Source organism: Podarcis melisellensis (assembly GCF_964234715.1).
Source record: "Podarcis melisellensis genome assembly, chromosome: 8".
In the NCBI taxonomy this organism is placed as follows: Eukaryota; Metazoa; Chordata; class Lepidosauria; order Squamata; family Lacertidae; genus Podarcis; species Podarcis melisellensis.
In genome coordinates, this window is record NC_138540.1 from 44,985,933 (window position 1) to 45,002,248 (window position 16,316).

The 16,316-nt window shown below is 44.4% G+C and overlaps 2 protein-coding genes across 9 annotated transcripts; one reads left to right on the forward strand and one right to left on the reverse strand.

Annotated features, from left to right (window-relative positions):
- Positions 1–25: 25 nt before the first annotated feature.
- Positions 26–7,179, forward strand: LOC309375045 (uncharacterized protein C16orf86 homolog). 2 transcript variants are annotated; one of them, XM_081920432.1, is made up of 6 exons: positions 26–137; positions 3,090–3,209; positions 4,744–4,901; positions 5,444–5,652; positions 6,446–6,607; positions 6,897–7,179. In XM_081920432.1, the coding sequence occupies exons 2-6, from the start codon at positions 3,093–3,095 to the stop codon at positions 7,049–7,051; spliced, it is 801 nt and encodes a 266-aa protein (XP_081776558.1). In that variant the 5' UTR covers positions 26–137; positions 3,090–3,092; the 3' UTR covers positions 7,052–7,179. The 2 variants fall into 2 exon arrangements, with proteins under 2 accessions (XP_081776558.1, XP_081776557.1); XM_081920431.1 differs by lacking the exon at positions 26–137 and adding an exon at positions 1,255–1,496.
- Positions 5,665–15,391, reverse strand: GFOD2 (Gfo/Idh/MocA-like oxidoreductase domain containing 2; the record flags this gene model as incomplete). 7 transcript variants are annotated; one of them, XM_081920364.1, is made up of 5 exons in its annotated part: positions 15,032–15,391; positions 11,461–11,806; positions 9,426–10,295; positions 7,455–7,492; positions 5,665–6,317 (listed from the first exon to the last, which is right to left on the reverse strand). In XM_081920364.1, the coding sequence occupies exons 2-5, from the start codon at positions 11,717–11,719 to the stop codon at positions 6,237–6,239; spliced, it is 1,248 nt and encodes a 415-aa protein (XP_081776490.1). In that variant the 5' UTR covers positions 11,720–11,806; positions 15,032–15,391. The 7 variants fall into 7 exon arrangements, with proteins under 7 accessions (XP_081776490.1, XP_081776485.1, XP_081776487.1 ...); XM_081920359.1 differs by lacking the exon at positions 5,665–6,317 and having other exon boundaries at positions 7,158–7,492; XM_081920361.1 differs by lacking the exon at positions 5,665–6,317 and having other exon boundaries at positions 7,158–7,492; positions 15,027–15,391.
- Positions 15,392–16,316: the final 925 nt, after the last annotated feature.

The window sequence follows — 16,316 nt, forward strand, 5'->3', positions numbered from 1 at the left end:
CAGGTTGGACGAAGGGCAGAGGCTCCTGGGAAATGTAGTTCTCGAGCCTCCACGAAATAGCGCTGGGGAGAGCGAGCGCTGCGTATCTCTGGCGAGCAAAACGGCGCCCGCATTGTTTCTCTGAGTACCGACCGCGGGTGAGCAAATGCTTGCTTCGCCAGCAGGAGAATTTCGATGCTACCAAATGTCGCCAAGCTCCTCCTTTCATCCGCAACAGATAATATATAGGTTTCTGATAAACACCCGAGATAGAAAGCTATCCCAGATCTGTGAGCCAGACTTTGTAGAATGTAGGGACTGATAAGAGGGACCAACTAATTAATTTGCTACAGTTTCCATTGTTTTATATAGTATCTTGCTGTTGTATTTTATTGATTTGTGAGCCTTCCAGGCAACTCCTGCTATAAAGGCAGTTAATAATAGTAACGATGAAAAGCTCAACTTTAAGCAGCTTGGAAAAAATTAAAAAAGTGTTTGTTTTTAAGCTTTTACACACACATATCCCATCATATTTTTTCCAGAGTTATACGGTTGGTAGGTATTGAGGAAAGGGCTTTCTTGATGGTGGCAACAACTCAGTTAATTTTTTTTAAGCTCTGGCCCAGCATCCTCTGACAGTGGCCAACCAGATGCCAGTGAGAAGTTTGCTTCCCACCAGTTGCTTGGGAAACAGTAGAGTGGCATTGCACTCACCTTCTGCTTGTTGGCTTCTGAAAACATCTGGTTGGCCACTGTGGAAGACTGTATGGTGGACTAGTAGATGGGCCTTTCATCTGACAAATATATTCTTATGTTATTCTTCCTGTTATTTATGAACACCTCTAGGTGCTGTACCATTATTTTAAAAATAATATAGTCCCTCCCTGCAGACTCGTAGTCTAATTATAGATGTGATAGGTAAGGCAAAAGGAATGAGGAGGGGAGAGGAAAGCAAACACTTAACCAATGGCAGCTTCACTGGCCAATGGATGGAGCCAGTTGGTCTCTCAGTTGGTCTCCTGACATTTGTAGCTCATGTGCTATGCCACTATGCCATATCTAAGAGACTGTTAAGCTGTTTGGAAAACAGAAGATATTTATATCCATTAAGCAAGATGGTTTGCACAGCAAGCATCACTAGTGGGTACACAAAACATGACCACTGCCAGCTAGCCAGCCAGCCAGCCTACCAACCAACCAACCAACCAACCAACCACCAATGGAATGAACAGAATGCTACAGTCCTTGTGTAGCCTAGCAACTGGTATGAAGGGAAAGCAGAGCAATGCTTGTAGGGGCCTACTGGTCACCACAAGACAGAGCAGACTGTCCCCTATAAGAGCTCACTCTTGTCTAGACAAGAGTGCCACAGCCTTGGTGGGGGCCACATACTTATTTTACCATTGTGTGCAAACTGCCCAGATTCACCGAGTTCAAGTCCTCCATTTGAATGATAGTCCCCAGGGTGTTTTTAGAAGAGGGGAATTTGAACAGAAGGTCTTTGGATATTATAAAAGGTATCTAATGTGGTATACATGTTTCATTCACAAAAATGGTCTCATCGACCACAGAGAAAAGAAACAGTGCTCAGGAATCATCAGCATTTTATATGCAGAAATGACAGTGATTTTTCTGTCCACTGACTACGTCCCATCCTTAGCTTATATCTTTCTCAGAGCTATGGGCCAACAGGAAACGAGAAAAGAGGGGAAAACACTTTTAAAGCTAAGATTTTGATCAGATTTAGGATTTCAGGCTTTAAGATTCCATCAGACCTCTGTGACTCATGATGCAACCAAGAGATGAAAAAAGCGGTGACCTTGTTGACATCCTTAGCATGGAACAAAATTCCCTGTGGCAGTGCTTCAGTTAAGGGAGGAAGGAAGGAGCATCTGTTAGTTAATTTTAAGGGCAGATCTGCAAGAGGGAGAAACTGCCTATCCTTGTGGCATATCAAGGACTAAAACAAGAGGTCTGCCATCCACTGCAGAGTGCTGCTGACATCAAAGGCTACAGGAAATGTTATTAGAATGATAGGATGCCAGAATTATTGAACAATCCTTCTCTGAGACTCGGTCAGTGCTACAGAAATTGGTGCAAGTGTTAAATCCTCATTACCTGTCTTTCTTGCACTCAGAATGTGAGTGCAAAATAATAATGAGAGCACTTGAGGAAGGCAGAGGGAAAAGAAACAGAGCTGCAATTCAGTTAAATTATTGCCTCTTCCATTTACTCATTGGATGGCCTAAGGCAAGATGAAATTTGTTAGCCTCACCACCCCAAAAAGCTGGAATAACAGGGCTGCAAGAGTGCTCCTGTGCAAGGTTCCAGCCAGTCTGCATGCCCTCTTCCAACTTACAACATTTACTTGTTTACAGCACCCTTTACCCCAGTTTGACTATAAAGGCTATCAGAGCAGTTTACAAGAACAACAGCAGGAAGGCTGTTTCTACCCTCACCTGTACAATCTAAAAGACATGCCACACAAAGAAAGAGAGATGAGGGAGGAGAGGGGAAAGCCTGCTCAGGTGCCAGTTAAAGTTGCGGTATTTATAACAACCACTCAATTCTCTCCCTCGCTTTAGTCCCCCCCCCCATTTGTTTGTTTATTTCTACAAGCTTTAGAATTTCATAATTGACTCCATTTCGTTACAGAAGAGTCCACACTGATAAAAAAAATTCAGTATGAATAGATAGGTGTATTTTATTATCCAGTCTTAAGAGTTGGTGTAAAGTAGGTGCAGTAAACCTGTGGTTCTCCAGATGTTGAACTACAGCTCCCATCATCCCTGACCAGTGGCCATGCTAGCTGGGGCTGATGGAGGTTGGAGTCAAACAACATCTGGGGAGCCATAGGTTTGCTACCCCATTGTAAAGGTTAGAATAGGATAACATTATAGAAATTTATACTGCAACCTTCAGACAGATCGCTAGGGCAGCTTACAATACAAAATCAAAAGTCTGATTTTAGAAAATGATTAAAATGTATGTTTTAAAAAAACACACACGCAAAACCCTACATATTAAAAGCAGTAGAATCCAAAATCTAAACTGAACATAAGCAGAGGCCTGTGTCAGATGTGTGGTTTCTGATCTTTCTTCCATTGCAGTCAATGGCTGGTTCTGCACGGATCCCCAATGACAAGAAAACAGGTGGGAAGGCAGCGCCTCCTCATTTCCTGTTCCAGCTGGCTGCAGCCCTGGACAACCCAACCATCAAGTCACTGGAGGTAAAGGATGAGTGCTGTAGTTATGAGAAAAAGAAGGCGATGCAGATAGCACAGGATATCCTGTTTACAGATGCTGAGGACATACCACAGGCTCGTAAAGCAGGGGAAAGTGAAGATCATGTTGCAGAAATGTCTGGAGAGAAGCATGTTAGGTATAGTGTGGCGGTTAGTGTTGGACTTGGACCTGGGAAACGAGGGTTCACATCCTCCCACTCAGACATGAAGCGCCCTGGCTGACCTTGGGCCAATCACAGTCTCTTAGCTTAACCTACCTCTCAGGGCTGTGGGTGTTTGTCAGCTACCCACATGAAGCACCATGCTGCCTCTGTTAAAAACAGCTTCAGGGAATTAACAAGCAGCAGCCCTACAAAGATATTCCATAGGAACAAAGGAAGCTGCCTTTTACAGAGTCAGGTCATTGGTCCATCTAGCTTAACAGAGCCTACACTGACTGGCAGCAGTTTCCCTGAGTTTCTATTGGGACATTCTCAGTCCTAGCTGAAGATGGCAGGGATTGAACTAGGGATATTCTGCATGCAAAGCAGATGCCTCACTGCTGAGGCAAGGGGCCATAGCTCAGAGGGATCCAGTGCTCCACCTAGCAGTGCTGAGACAAGAACTTACCTGCTCATAACTGCCTGACCAAGGATGGTAACACACAAAAATGATCATTGATCCCTCCCAGTAATGGCTCTTGATCCCTCCCAATAGTGGACCTTTGTTCCCCCAAAAGAATTACTCCAAGGTCACCCCATAAAGCTGAGAGCGTCCTCCACTGGGTTTGCCCTTTTAAAAAAATTATATGCCTTTTCTAGGTAGCCAATCCCTTCAACATCAGAATATGCCAGACGTTAAATGTGCCTGGGTTTGGGATTTTAAAGTTTTTTTTAACAGCCTCATCAGGATCTGGAGCCTTTCTCTCTGTGATATGGTGCCACTGAAATTTTTCTCCCACTGCAAGAAGCAAGTTGTGCCTTTCGGAATCAGAAACCCATTGTTCTCTCCAGTGATGCTACCTTGCTAGAGTTCTCCAAATTTTGTTCAAGGGTGCAGGGTGGTTTATTTTGTGTTTACTATAACACTGGGCTAAAAAAAAAACCCCTGACCATCCAGATGTTAGTGGACTCCGGCTCCCAGCAGCCCCAGCCAGCATGCCCAGTGATATGAGGTCAGAACAGTAGTCCCAACATAATCTGTAACAGGACTAGTTCAGATTTCCAGAGGGGGGCTTAGCGAGGTGGACCCAGCAAGAGGGTAGTGAATAGTGGCATGGCTGAGGCCCCTGGGCCTGATCTGGAGGGCCACAAGTTCCCCACTTTTGCCCTATGACAACCATGATCTATTTTGAAAGCATTTCCCTCTCTTATAGAACTTAGGAGATGTGGTGCCCAAAGGTGGCAGATGACTTGCTTAATATGAAATGCTGGAAGCTTCCCCTTCTTGTGGTCTCCAAGAAACCTCTGGAGGGATCATGAAACCAGGGTTTTGTTCTTGCCATTGGCCTTCTCTACTGACTATGTGCATCTTCCCACAGTGGCATGAAGATGGGAAAGGGATTCTTCTCCATGCCAAGTTGTTTGAGGAAGAGATCCAGAGGCACCAAGAGCTGTTTACAGAACTCAGGCATCTGAAATCTGTTCCTGTGCTCCAGGCCTGGCTAGCAACCTATGGCTTTAAAGCAAGAATGGTGAAGTAGGTCACGATGGATTTCCATATATTTCCCACGGCAAAGAAGCAGAGCACAGGGGGGAAGGAACTAAAGTTAAATGTTTAAGGATGTCAGAAAGCAGAACTGAAAGAAACCTCTGCGCAATTGTGCTGGATACCTGGCACTGGGCAAGATGGAGCAATGGCCACTATAAGGCAGCTTCATAAATACCTCCCTCCCATCTATGTTCCGAATGCTGCCCAGTGAACATTTTTGCTGGTAGTCCTAGCACTGATAATGCGGCCTGGCATTGCAAGGGAGGCAGCTAATTCAGGGGGAAGATGCTGGTGGCAACAGCAGCACCACACCATCCCTTCCATGCCCTTCTGATCCTTCTTGGCCTTTCCCTGACATTATGATGGCTGTCCCATCTACCTGCCAAAGTTGGTCTGTGGAGCCAAAGTTTCCCACTCCTGTTCCAGAAAATGGAGCCCAAGGCCTGTACTGGATTGTGGGACATTCACTGGAACCAGAGCCCTTTCCCTTTGACTCCTCAGCCCTCTTGCATCTTGTTTCTCCCCCACAGAACCGATTCTGAAATGCTTGTTTTCCAACATGCCGATTTCAAGAAGCTCCCTCCAAGGGTGGAGGAAACAGAGGGCCCCAAAACGGAAGGTTCTCTTGTGCCCAAACAGTCCAAGAAATCCAAGAAAAGGAAAAGCACACTGGATATCACTGTGGTCCCAGCTGCTAGCACAGCAGGCACATTGCTTCCAGAGCCTACAGGTGTAGAGAGTGAGTGAGTGCAAAGAAATGGGAAGTTACAAGCTAGGTTTTTTCAGTATCAGGGCATGATTCCTGGTGGGGGAAGAGAGAGATTGGATGCAACTGAGATACTAGTTTCAACTTAGTGATATCTACAGTAAGAATGACTGGCTTGTACAGAATGATCATATTTCCCACAGCTAATACTGGCAATCACCAGCACAGGCTGGTGGGCTTAGAGTTGAAGAAGTAGCAGTCCCTTAAAAGCTATATATGTATCTTACATAGAAAAAGGGGACAGTTAGCTGCAGCTTTTCAAAACACCAGAAAATCCTTCTGAGCTGGCCTCCAAGCGGGATGGATATTACTTCTAACTTTAGCCCCATGATCCCAAACCATCCCTAATTCCCAGCACTTCTAGAAAAATGCACAAACAGGCACCAAAAGCAGGCAGCTGTATGTCTGCTTGAACTCGTAATAACTTCTTCTTCAACTACATTTCAATATAAGGGGAATAAAAATTCTGCTTCCCAAGTCCTTGTGCTATATTTAGGAAGACATCAGTTCATTCTCAAGGGGCAGAAAAAGAACCCTCACAAGTTCTTACTGCTCCATCAATGATGTGAACCAAGAAGCCTGGCTGTTTGCTGGGGTAGCTGCAGATAGAAGCAAGGTGTAGAGGGGCAGACCATCATCTGCAAGAAAAGAATGGGCTGAGGTTTAGGTAGAACGTACACGTGTGTGTGTGTATCATTCTCATCTCACCAACAGCCTTTGCCTTATAAGCCATCTATCTTCCAGCATTCACTGTCATTATTTGTAGGAAAGTCACAGCGTCTGCGTCCCTTATACCAGTATATCAACTATGATAACCCAGAGATGAACAGCCCCTCAGACAAACAGTGTGACCTGCCTCCGCTGGAAGTGCATTCTGCTCTAGAGAATAAGACAGGCCCATTGGAACCAAGAATAACTCCACTCAAAGGTAACAGGTTAGGAATAAAAAAGGGAGCTTCACATGCTCCTTCCTCACAAATCCAAAACCACAACAAGGGTTGGAGTAGAACAATGGGTTCAGCTGAATTTGAGCTGTGAGAGACCAATAAGACAGATGAACCTGCTATTTCATGTAGTGCCCCTGTTTATTTTTAGTCAAAGAATTCCAAGAGCTTCCATTGTGGGCTGAGAAAGCCACTGGTCCGCTATCACACTGCTTCTGCATACTTGCTCATGGGACAGGACAATGGCTCATATTGACTATTTTTTTGTTGCAGAAGACAAAGGAAAAGAGCTGAGAATTCCGACAAGTGCCACTTCAGGAGCCGCAGCAAAGGCTGAAGTAGACAAGTCTACTCAGGTGGACATTGATAAGATGCTCAGCGTCTGTGCCGCTCACCTAGTCCCACCACTGTCGCCACAGCACAAGTAGCAACATCTAACAGAATGCTTAGCTACTCCTCCAAGAGACAAGGCCTGAGACAGCCATTTTGCTAGATGCTCCTTTATGCTACCAATTGTATTTCCCCAAATGTTGATTATATTAAGGTGTCAAGTGTTTGCATTGTCTCCTCACTTGCCTCTAAAACAACAACAATGGTGGTATACCCTACCTCCATTTTATCCTTTACAAATATACTCAGCCTGGCAACAATATATCCCATCTGTGCTGGAAGGTGGTGAAAGAGACTAATAATTGGACATTTGTGCCTCTTCCCCTCTTTAAACTGGCTATATTTGCATTCCATCAAAGGAAAAGGAAGAGCACATAACCTCCCCTCCCCCCAATAACAATAACAGTAACAACCACCACCACCAGAAAATGAAAGACTTACAAAATGGGAAGCGGCGAGTATCATACTGCTCTTTGCCACTAAGAGAAAAAGAGAATTCACATATGTAATCAAAGAAAGAGCCTTCATTAAATTATTTTTCTATCTGCTCATGTTTGCATAAAAACCCAATCAAAGATTTCCAATGGCTTATCTAGTGTGGACCTCCTTATCTTCACAGGTCTTGACAAAGCATTTAAATTCTCAAATTCCACATATTGTAAACAGAAAGTTGGGAGGTTCCCTTACTCTAGAATTTGGACTTTTCCAGTACAAAACACTGTCCACACTGTCTTTTGTTAGTCCAGTTGTATAAAACCAACATCTGCAACTAGAATTAAGGATACAGCGGTTTGGGTTAAAAATAATTTTAAAAGCTCAGAATAGAAAAATAGGGTGTTTTCCACAGGGAAGATAAAAACAGCTGATCTAGTTCTTGATTTTATCTATTTTTAGTTTTTCTTCCATAATGTTACCATTTACAAAAACACAAGAAAGGCTGCTTATTAATGCTTTATATTAATGTACAGGATTAAAACCTAGTAGGAAAACGAAGTAGGAAAACAATAAAAACATTCAAGTAAACAGTATTATTTATACAAAAATTAGCTACTGCTTCTCAGTGTCAGCCTAGTGAGGAGCAGCTCTGAGATCTGGTAGTTGTGCACTTATGATCTGCTACGCAAGAAGCACCACAGCTCCCACAGGATACAAGTCAGGACAAGGGATAGGGAACATTGTCCGGTGTTCAATTAAATCAACTACCCCTGTCAGCATGCAGCTGAAAACAGCAGTTGAATATTCCTTTACTTATCAACTTCATATCCCTTGACAGATGAAATACCTGCTTCATTAAACAACAATCACTGACTTAGATTTGGCTTCTGTGCTACCAAGCAATCATTGGCGGCATTTGGCAGCACTGAGTAGGGCAAGAGAGAATGCAGGAAAAGAAGTGCAAGAGGCCTTCAGTCTCTGCTATGGGAAAGGAGCACCAGCACGTGCAAACAGCAGGTGAATGCCACACAGCACTCAACTGACATCTAGAACAGCTAGTCTTAAAGACAGAGACTAAATTGGAAGTATTCAGTACAGAGGCACAGACTAGATGGATGTGGTTGTCATTCGTGTGTCAACCCTGCTCTTATGTAAAGCAGGAAGTCTGTAGGATGAAAATATAACAGAAGGAATGCAGGAAGGAGGATGCTCAATCCTCCCCCTTGCACACTTTCTTCCTCTCAGTCCACTACTCCAACAACTTTTTCCATTTCCAGCCCACTTTTGGAATCAGAGCTAGGGACAGACCAAAATGGCTGGAACAAATGATTGGAGGAAGGGAAGGCATGGGAGAGTTCAGTGGCCTTTTCCTGAACACTTTTTTTTACTGTTACAACAAAACAGGGGTGGGGTTTTGTGTGAACAGGGAGGATACAGGAAAATACATGTCCACCACCTAGTTTGATACTGAGTTGTAGAGACTACAAATTGTTCTCTTTAAGGACCATACTTCTGTATTTGCCTCAGTTTTACCACATCAAGAAGAATCCTAAAAGGTAACTTGTCTTCCTGTTCTTAAACAACCATCTCTAGTGCTACATTCAAACTGCAAAAATACATGAGCTGTGCACAGAAGGGAGACAGACATGTCCCCAATGGTAGAAATCCCACCTTTTCGTTTAACTACTTCTAAGTGCAAAGGGCAATTCAAGTTTTCCTAACAATACAAAGTTCAAAAGGTTTAGCTTTTAAAAAAACAGTGACACAAATCTGCAACATTTAAAATGCTCTTAAATGAGTTTAAAAACCAAAAGGATTTCCTTTGAGGTTTTGCCCGCAATTATAATTCCCCATTATACCTCCTCCCACCCCTTGAATATGAAACAAATGTATCCATGTTAAAGTTTTCTGCACATATTCAATATTCTGCTCATTAGGAATATTTCTATTATAAGTTATTTCTCTGTAATGCCTCACAGAGGTTTTGATTGGCATCTGGCTCCTCAGTCATTACTTCCACAGATTCCCAATCCCCAGACCGGCTGGATTTTTTAATAGCATCTACTACACTTTGCATATAGAGACCATCTTCAAAAGAAGCCGCCATTGCAACTGGCTCGGGATCCCAGGTTCGCTGGTCTTCCTGGTCTTGGAAGGACTGACGCAGAGCTTGCACCAGGTACACCATCCCTTTGAGGTACAGAAGGGGTATGTCTTTGAATCCTTTTTCTGAAAGTCCTGCATGGACATTCAAAGAGTCTGCAAACAGGAGTTCTTCCTGGGGAGCAGTGTTCTTCTGGCCATACAAATCTGTCCCCCGTGCTATAAGGCGCCCTGCTGACCCTACAATCATGACCTCATGAACAAATGACCCAGGCATGTTGAAGTTCAGAGTCACAGTGCTACAGATACCTCCTGACATCAGCATTTGGAAAAAGCAAAAATCATCACTTGTGACATGGCGGATGCCATTGATGGCAGAGTTCTGCTTCACAAAGGTTTTCAGTAACCCATGAACCTTCTCTGCCTTTCGACTTGTCAGGTGAGTGAGGAGGTCTATAATGTAAGTCCCCATTGTGTGGAGGCCACCCCCACCCATCAGTTCATCACAGATCCAGTTGTATTTGTGGCTGAGAAGGCTTCCCCAGTACACTCGCACGTCACAGACCAGAACATTGCCCACATAGTGCTCTTCTATTAACTGCTTCATCTTGATAAATGCTGGTAGAAAACGCAGGACATTGCCTACAATGCTCATGAGCTTGGGGTAGTATCTGGCAGCTGTGACCATTCTGAAAGCATCCACAGAGGTAGCAGCTTTCTCACAGATGACATTCTTTCCAATACCTGTGAATAAAGGAGACAAATTTTAGTTCAGATTTTGCTAGGCAGCCTCAAGCAAATAGAGGATTCTTATCTGTCTGTACAGTGTCATCCTTGTTCAGTTCATAAAGTACAGAAAAAGGAAGGATGACTAGCAGCCGATTGTGCAACCATCTAATGCAGAAACCCCATCTCTCTAGCTGTTTTGGGACTACAAGTCTCTTCAGCAGTTGTGAATAGGCAGTTGTGGTCCAAAACAGCTGAAGGGGACCAGGCTGGGGAGGCACTAGATATTCTACAAAAGTAAGCATTCAATCAGGTTTCTTCAACCTGGTGCCCATGTCCAGCTGTTTTAAACTAAAGCTCCCATCAGTCCCAACCAGTAAAACCATACTGGTTTGAAGAAGATAGGAGCTGCAGTGCAAAACAAATGGTGGGTACCAGGTTGGCAATCACTGCTCTAGAAAGATGCTCCCCACCACCAAGGATTAAGTACCAAGATATGGTATTTGCAGACACCCAGTGGCCGGTGAAGCTGAAGAAACATGTTGGTGCATTTTACTCAATCCCTGAGGGACTGTGGAAATGTGGATATTTAGTTTAACCACAGTAAGATCCCCTCTCTAATCTGCAGAAAAACATTTTTTGTTTTGGAGATCTGCCATCCTGTGTGAACTGTACTTGAGGAATGGGAAACTTAGGCAAGGGATACTTTTACCTTTCTACTTCCTGTTTACTATGTTTCTGAAACATATAGACCTTGATACTTATAAAAAGAAAAAGTCAAGTAACCATGCTATATGCTCTTTCAATGAGCATCTAGCTGTAATTGCCTTTACAATGCTGCTAGTTTAATATGCAATAGCAAAGTCAAGTTAGCAAATACTAAAAATTTCCTTACAGTAACAAAAAGAGTTCACTCCTTCCATCAGCTAATGCAAAAGAATGAAACACAAACATGTTTTGGGATAAGTAGAAGAAGTGGTAGTAATATCACAGATGGCAGAGAGTCAAGTACCACTCCAATTTATGTAACATGAGACAACGATATGATACAAACATACTGTGCCAAAATGAAGCATTCAGTTTTATAATATTAAGTAATCAGCAACAGCCTGAGAACACAACTTAAAGGGGAGATGAATTTTAAATAAACACAACTTGTTTCAGATAATCAACAGCACAGTACCTAAAGCTTTCACAGCAATTTGTCGTGTGAGTGGTGGAGGGATGTTGATGCAAACCAGATCCACATCCTGGTGCAGCAAGACATCATCTGTCCGACTTGTGTAGAAGGAAATATTCATTTCCTCAGCTAGTTGCTTTGCTTCTTCTTCAGTCTTCCCCCATAGAGCCTTGATGGAAAAACCTTCAGCTCTCAGCAGAGGCACTAGCACCCGAGCTGAGCTCCCAGTCCCAAATACCCCAACACCAGGAAGCATTTTCATTTTGTATTATTTTTCCAATTTAGTTCCCAAGGGCAAGACTAAGGCATAAAAACAAAGCTTCTTGGCATCCTGTTTCATACATAATTCCTAAAACAGAATAAAATAAAGTGTAAGCAAAAGGAACCATTTATACGTTCTGCATAAATCTGTGGCTATTTGTAGTCAACACTAATACAAGTGCAGTTCAAGGCTGGTTATTCAACATCAAATTTGTTTGAAGCTGTTCATTTTAAGACTACATCTTTATATTTTAATTCTTCACATATACTGTGTCTTACTAAAATATCTATTGTATCCTTCAAAGGAAATCCAAGTATGTGTTTTTCTAGTTTGAAACTTTCTAGTAAGTTACCTCTACCCTAGTAAGTCACTCTTTCAAATACAAAAAAACACTGAAATGGTGGTGCTTAAATATAACACACAAGCTGAAGCAGCACTGGAAATTACCAAAGGATCAAGCTATTAAATGTTAAGAAAGAGGACATTTTCAGGTTTTCTAATATCACTTGATATTATATCTTTAAAGGGAAAAAAGTGGATACTGAAAGTACCGTATTTTTCGCACCATAGGACGCACTTTTTCCCCTCCAAAAATGAAGGGGAAATGTGTGTGCGTCCTATGGTGCGAATGCAGGCTTTCGCTGAAGCCTGGAGAGAGGGGTCGGTGCGCACCAACCCCTCATGCTCTCCAGGCTTCGCACACCTCTCCGCAAGCAGTGGGAGCCCAGCGCTGGGCTCCCGCTGCTTGCGGAGAGGTGCCTGCATGCCGAAGCCTGGGCGCGCTGAGCTCAGCGCGTCCAGGCTTCGCGGACCTCTCCGCAAGCAGCGGGAGCGTTCCCGCTGCTTGCGGAGAGGTGCCTGCATGCCGAAGCCTGGGCGCGCTGAGCTCAGCACGTCCAGGCTTCGCGGACCTCTCCGCAAGCAGCGGGAGCGTTCCCGCTGCTTGCGGAGAGGTGCCTGCATGCCGAAGCCTGGGCGCGCTGAGCTCAGCGCGTCCAGGCTTCGCGGACCTCTCCGCAAGCAGCGGGAGCGCTCCCGCTGCTTGCGGAGAGCTGCCTGTTTGAGGGCTGGGGTCGGGGGAAGCTCTAGCTTCCCCCGCCCCAGCCCCGCACCTGGGGGGGAAATAATTTTTTCCCCTTTCTTTCCCCCCCAAAAAACTGGGTGCGCCCTATGGTCCGGTGCGCCCTATGGTGCGAAAAATACGGTATATTTATTGACAATATAAGCAGCAATAGAGTATGCTTTGCAAAATTCTCACTTCATTTTTATCATTTGAATAATATATTTTATGGCCTTCATATGCCTTTGAGGTATATCCTTCCATACATGTTGCTGTGGCCCTTGGCTCTTACATCATCTTGAAATCTTTATGGGCATAAGACATTGGTAAGAATTTTGCTTGAGGGGTTATATAAATAAGAGCTATATTAAAAGTAATAACCATATATATTAGATGCAAGATAGAGCTCCACAATTATGAGCAAGACTGGACAATCATAATTCCTATCACAAATCTTACCAACCTGCCTGGCAAGAAAGCTGTTAAACATTGTGCACATTATTTATATGACAGCCCTACAAGCAGACAGTCAAACATATCCAGAACATACAGCAAGCAAGCAGTGCTTGTTGAGGCCTGGGGTTCACTGGATTTTGACTGTTTTCATGCACTAATACTACATCTTGTAGAATTCTCTGAGTTATATTTTATCTGCACAATCATAATGAATTTCAGGAACTAAAATGCTTTTTCTGTGCAGCCTGAGCAGGAGCAGTCAACAACGTTATAGTTAATGGTTGTAGCCTGTCTTCACTTACCCCACCCGACAGCCCTGCTCACAGTTGTGATGAGCATTCATACATTATGAATGGTCCATGTCACCATTAAGAAAAAGAGGTAGGAATAGACCAATATATATGTGGACTGTCCCTGGATAAAATTAATTTTCTTCTTTAAGCTCCCAAAGTTCTTAACCTAGCTCAAGGTTGTCATCTGAACTAGTCAGATATTTAACTGATAATCAGTCACAAGTCAGTCCATCGTTTGAAAAATAAGACTAGACATTCTGTTTTGGCGACTGTAACCTTGGTTTAAGGAGCCATTTGGTGCCTAGCTTATATATGCCAGTTTCTAACACTGTCCCCATTCCTACCATACCCTCACATATTTTACACACATACTCCGCTGCGGCTGACCCTCATGGCTTGTAGTCCTATTCTTATGGCCAGTTCTTTCAGCTTCTGCCTAGTCAAACCCATTCTATTTACGTATTGTACTTTTTAAAAAAATGGAAAGTGCTTCTCTTCAAAACCTGTGACAAGCATGGAAAGCAGCTACTACCAATTAAGGTACTGAACTCCAATAATTACATAGTCCTTTATTGTACATTGCCTGTGATGCTTTAAGAGAGAATTCATGAACAATATGATTAAAACTTTTCCACTCTGCCTCTCCTCCACATATATCCCACTTCACTTCCTCCACACTTTATATCTGCCCTTTCCTTTCACAATACACATCCTCCCACACAATTGCCATTTACTGCTGTCATGAATGGCTGCTGCATACATTTGAGCTTTGTATAGAAATGTTACAGGCTATATCTCTTACATTTCTTTGCCTTTGGGTCCCAATGTTTACTTCTCTGAACCTATATTTTTAAAAAAACACCCTCCTCGCCACACATTCTTCAAGCATCTTTTACAAAGTAGATTCTGACGGACAAATATGGGGTCCTTTAAGGTGCCACAGGACCCGCCTTTCAATGATAAAAAATAGAGATACTTGATTCATTCACTCACCCACATTCATACATACTGTATATACTGTCTGCCTGGTTCAGAGGGCCTCGAGTTCCCCGCCCCGATACACGCCTGATCCTTCACGCATCGGACGAAGCCCACAATAAACCTCTTAAGACTTTTTAAGGCGCCAATAGACTCACTGTTGCTTGGGCTGCAGACCAACACGGGTCCGCAAGGTCGTCTGTCACCTAGCATAAAGGAACACGCGTGTGTGTGTGTGCGCGCGCGCCAACAAGAAGCCCTTCTCCCTCTTGCAGGGACCTCACCTACCCCACTTGGCCCCCGCCTGGAATAGCGCGGCTTCTGCCCCGCCCTTCCTTCCCTCCTCTACACGCCTTTCACGATCACACACACCCCCCGCGTTCATTTTCGCCTCAGAGTCAGATTCCAGACGCTCCCGCTTTCCCATGGAGGAAGGTGGTGGTGATGATGATGATGACGGAGGGCGGGAGGGAGGGAGGAGTAAGGAACATCTACGTCCACCCCCCCCCCTTCACCTCACCTCACCTGAGGGCCGCAGCGCCTCTTGGTCTCTCTCTCTTGCGTGCTACAAGTGCTCGCGCGCACGGCTTCTCGTGCACTGCCCGAGGTACCGGCCGCCTAGGTCACATTTCACTCCCCCTCCCACCTATCGGGCTTTTCCTTCTTGCGCAAGCGCGAGGGGCCGGGGAGGAGGCGGGGGCGGCGACGTTGCCGGCTCCCTCTTAAAGGCGCAGTGCCGATTCTTTCACTTGGCTTCAACGCGGTCCTGCAGAACAGGCGTTCGAATCCCCGTTCGGCCACGAAGCTCGCCGGGTGGCCTTGGGCCAGTCGCTGCCTTTCAGCTTAACCAACCTCGGCAAGGTCGTGGTAGGGATTCAACGAGGGTGGGGAAAAGGTGGGCTATAAATTCAACAAATAAATAAATGCAACAAATAAAGTGGTTGGTGGAAGCGGGCAGGGAAAGCAGTGCCTGGGTGTAGCTGCCTCCGCAATTGCCTGCATTACTGCATAGTGATGCTATGTCAGAAACAGATTAGAAAATGTAAATGGTGGCTTGCACAGTGTGGGGTGGAGGGACCTATGACAGGTGTCTATAGTGAGCCTTGCTGGAGTGCTGGACTTCTGGCAACTGCCCGAGGAAGCTATGTGCTGGAGTTGTTCCAGGCTATTCTACTTTGCAGGGCTGTTGTGAAGATTTTTTTTAAAACAACAACAACAACAATAACAGGGGTGCCGGAGTAAATGGTGACATATCCTAAGTTCATTAATGAAAGGGTGTAATAGAAATGCAATAAAATAAGCATGTCATGCTGCTAGGGAATGTATTATTTCAACCTTGTCAACAAGCTTACAAAAGTTACCAGAATGCATTTTTTCTTTTTTATACTAACCTGAGGGGACTGGCTAAAGAGGGGCGGAAAGTCTGTTGTGTTTTTATGCTGTATGTGAAAGAGGGGGGCTTCCTTCACATGTATGCAATTCCTTATCACCTATGGCAGAGGTGAGCAACCTGAGTTCTGAGTACCAAATGTGGCCCTCCACATCCTTCTCTGACTCTGCTGCACAGCCTCCTGGCTGCAGTGTGTTCTTGAAGAGTGGTGATAGCTCTCCCCTGCCTGGACATTCACCCCAATCTAAGGCTAGTGAGAGACTTAAGGCAGCCAGTGCTTCCCTCTGGTCTGGTTTCCTTGGAATGAGTATTTTTGAAGACTGTTGTCTTTTTGATATATGGTTTTATTTACCTACACACACAACCAGAGCACAAGATGAAAAGCTCATAGCATCACTACTACATCGGAACTTGCTCCTC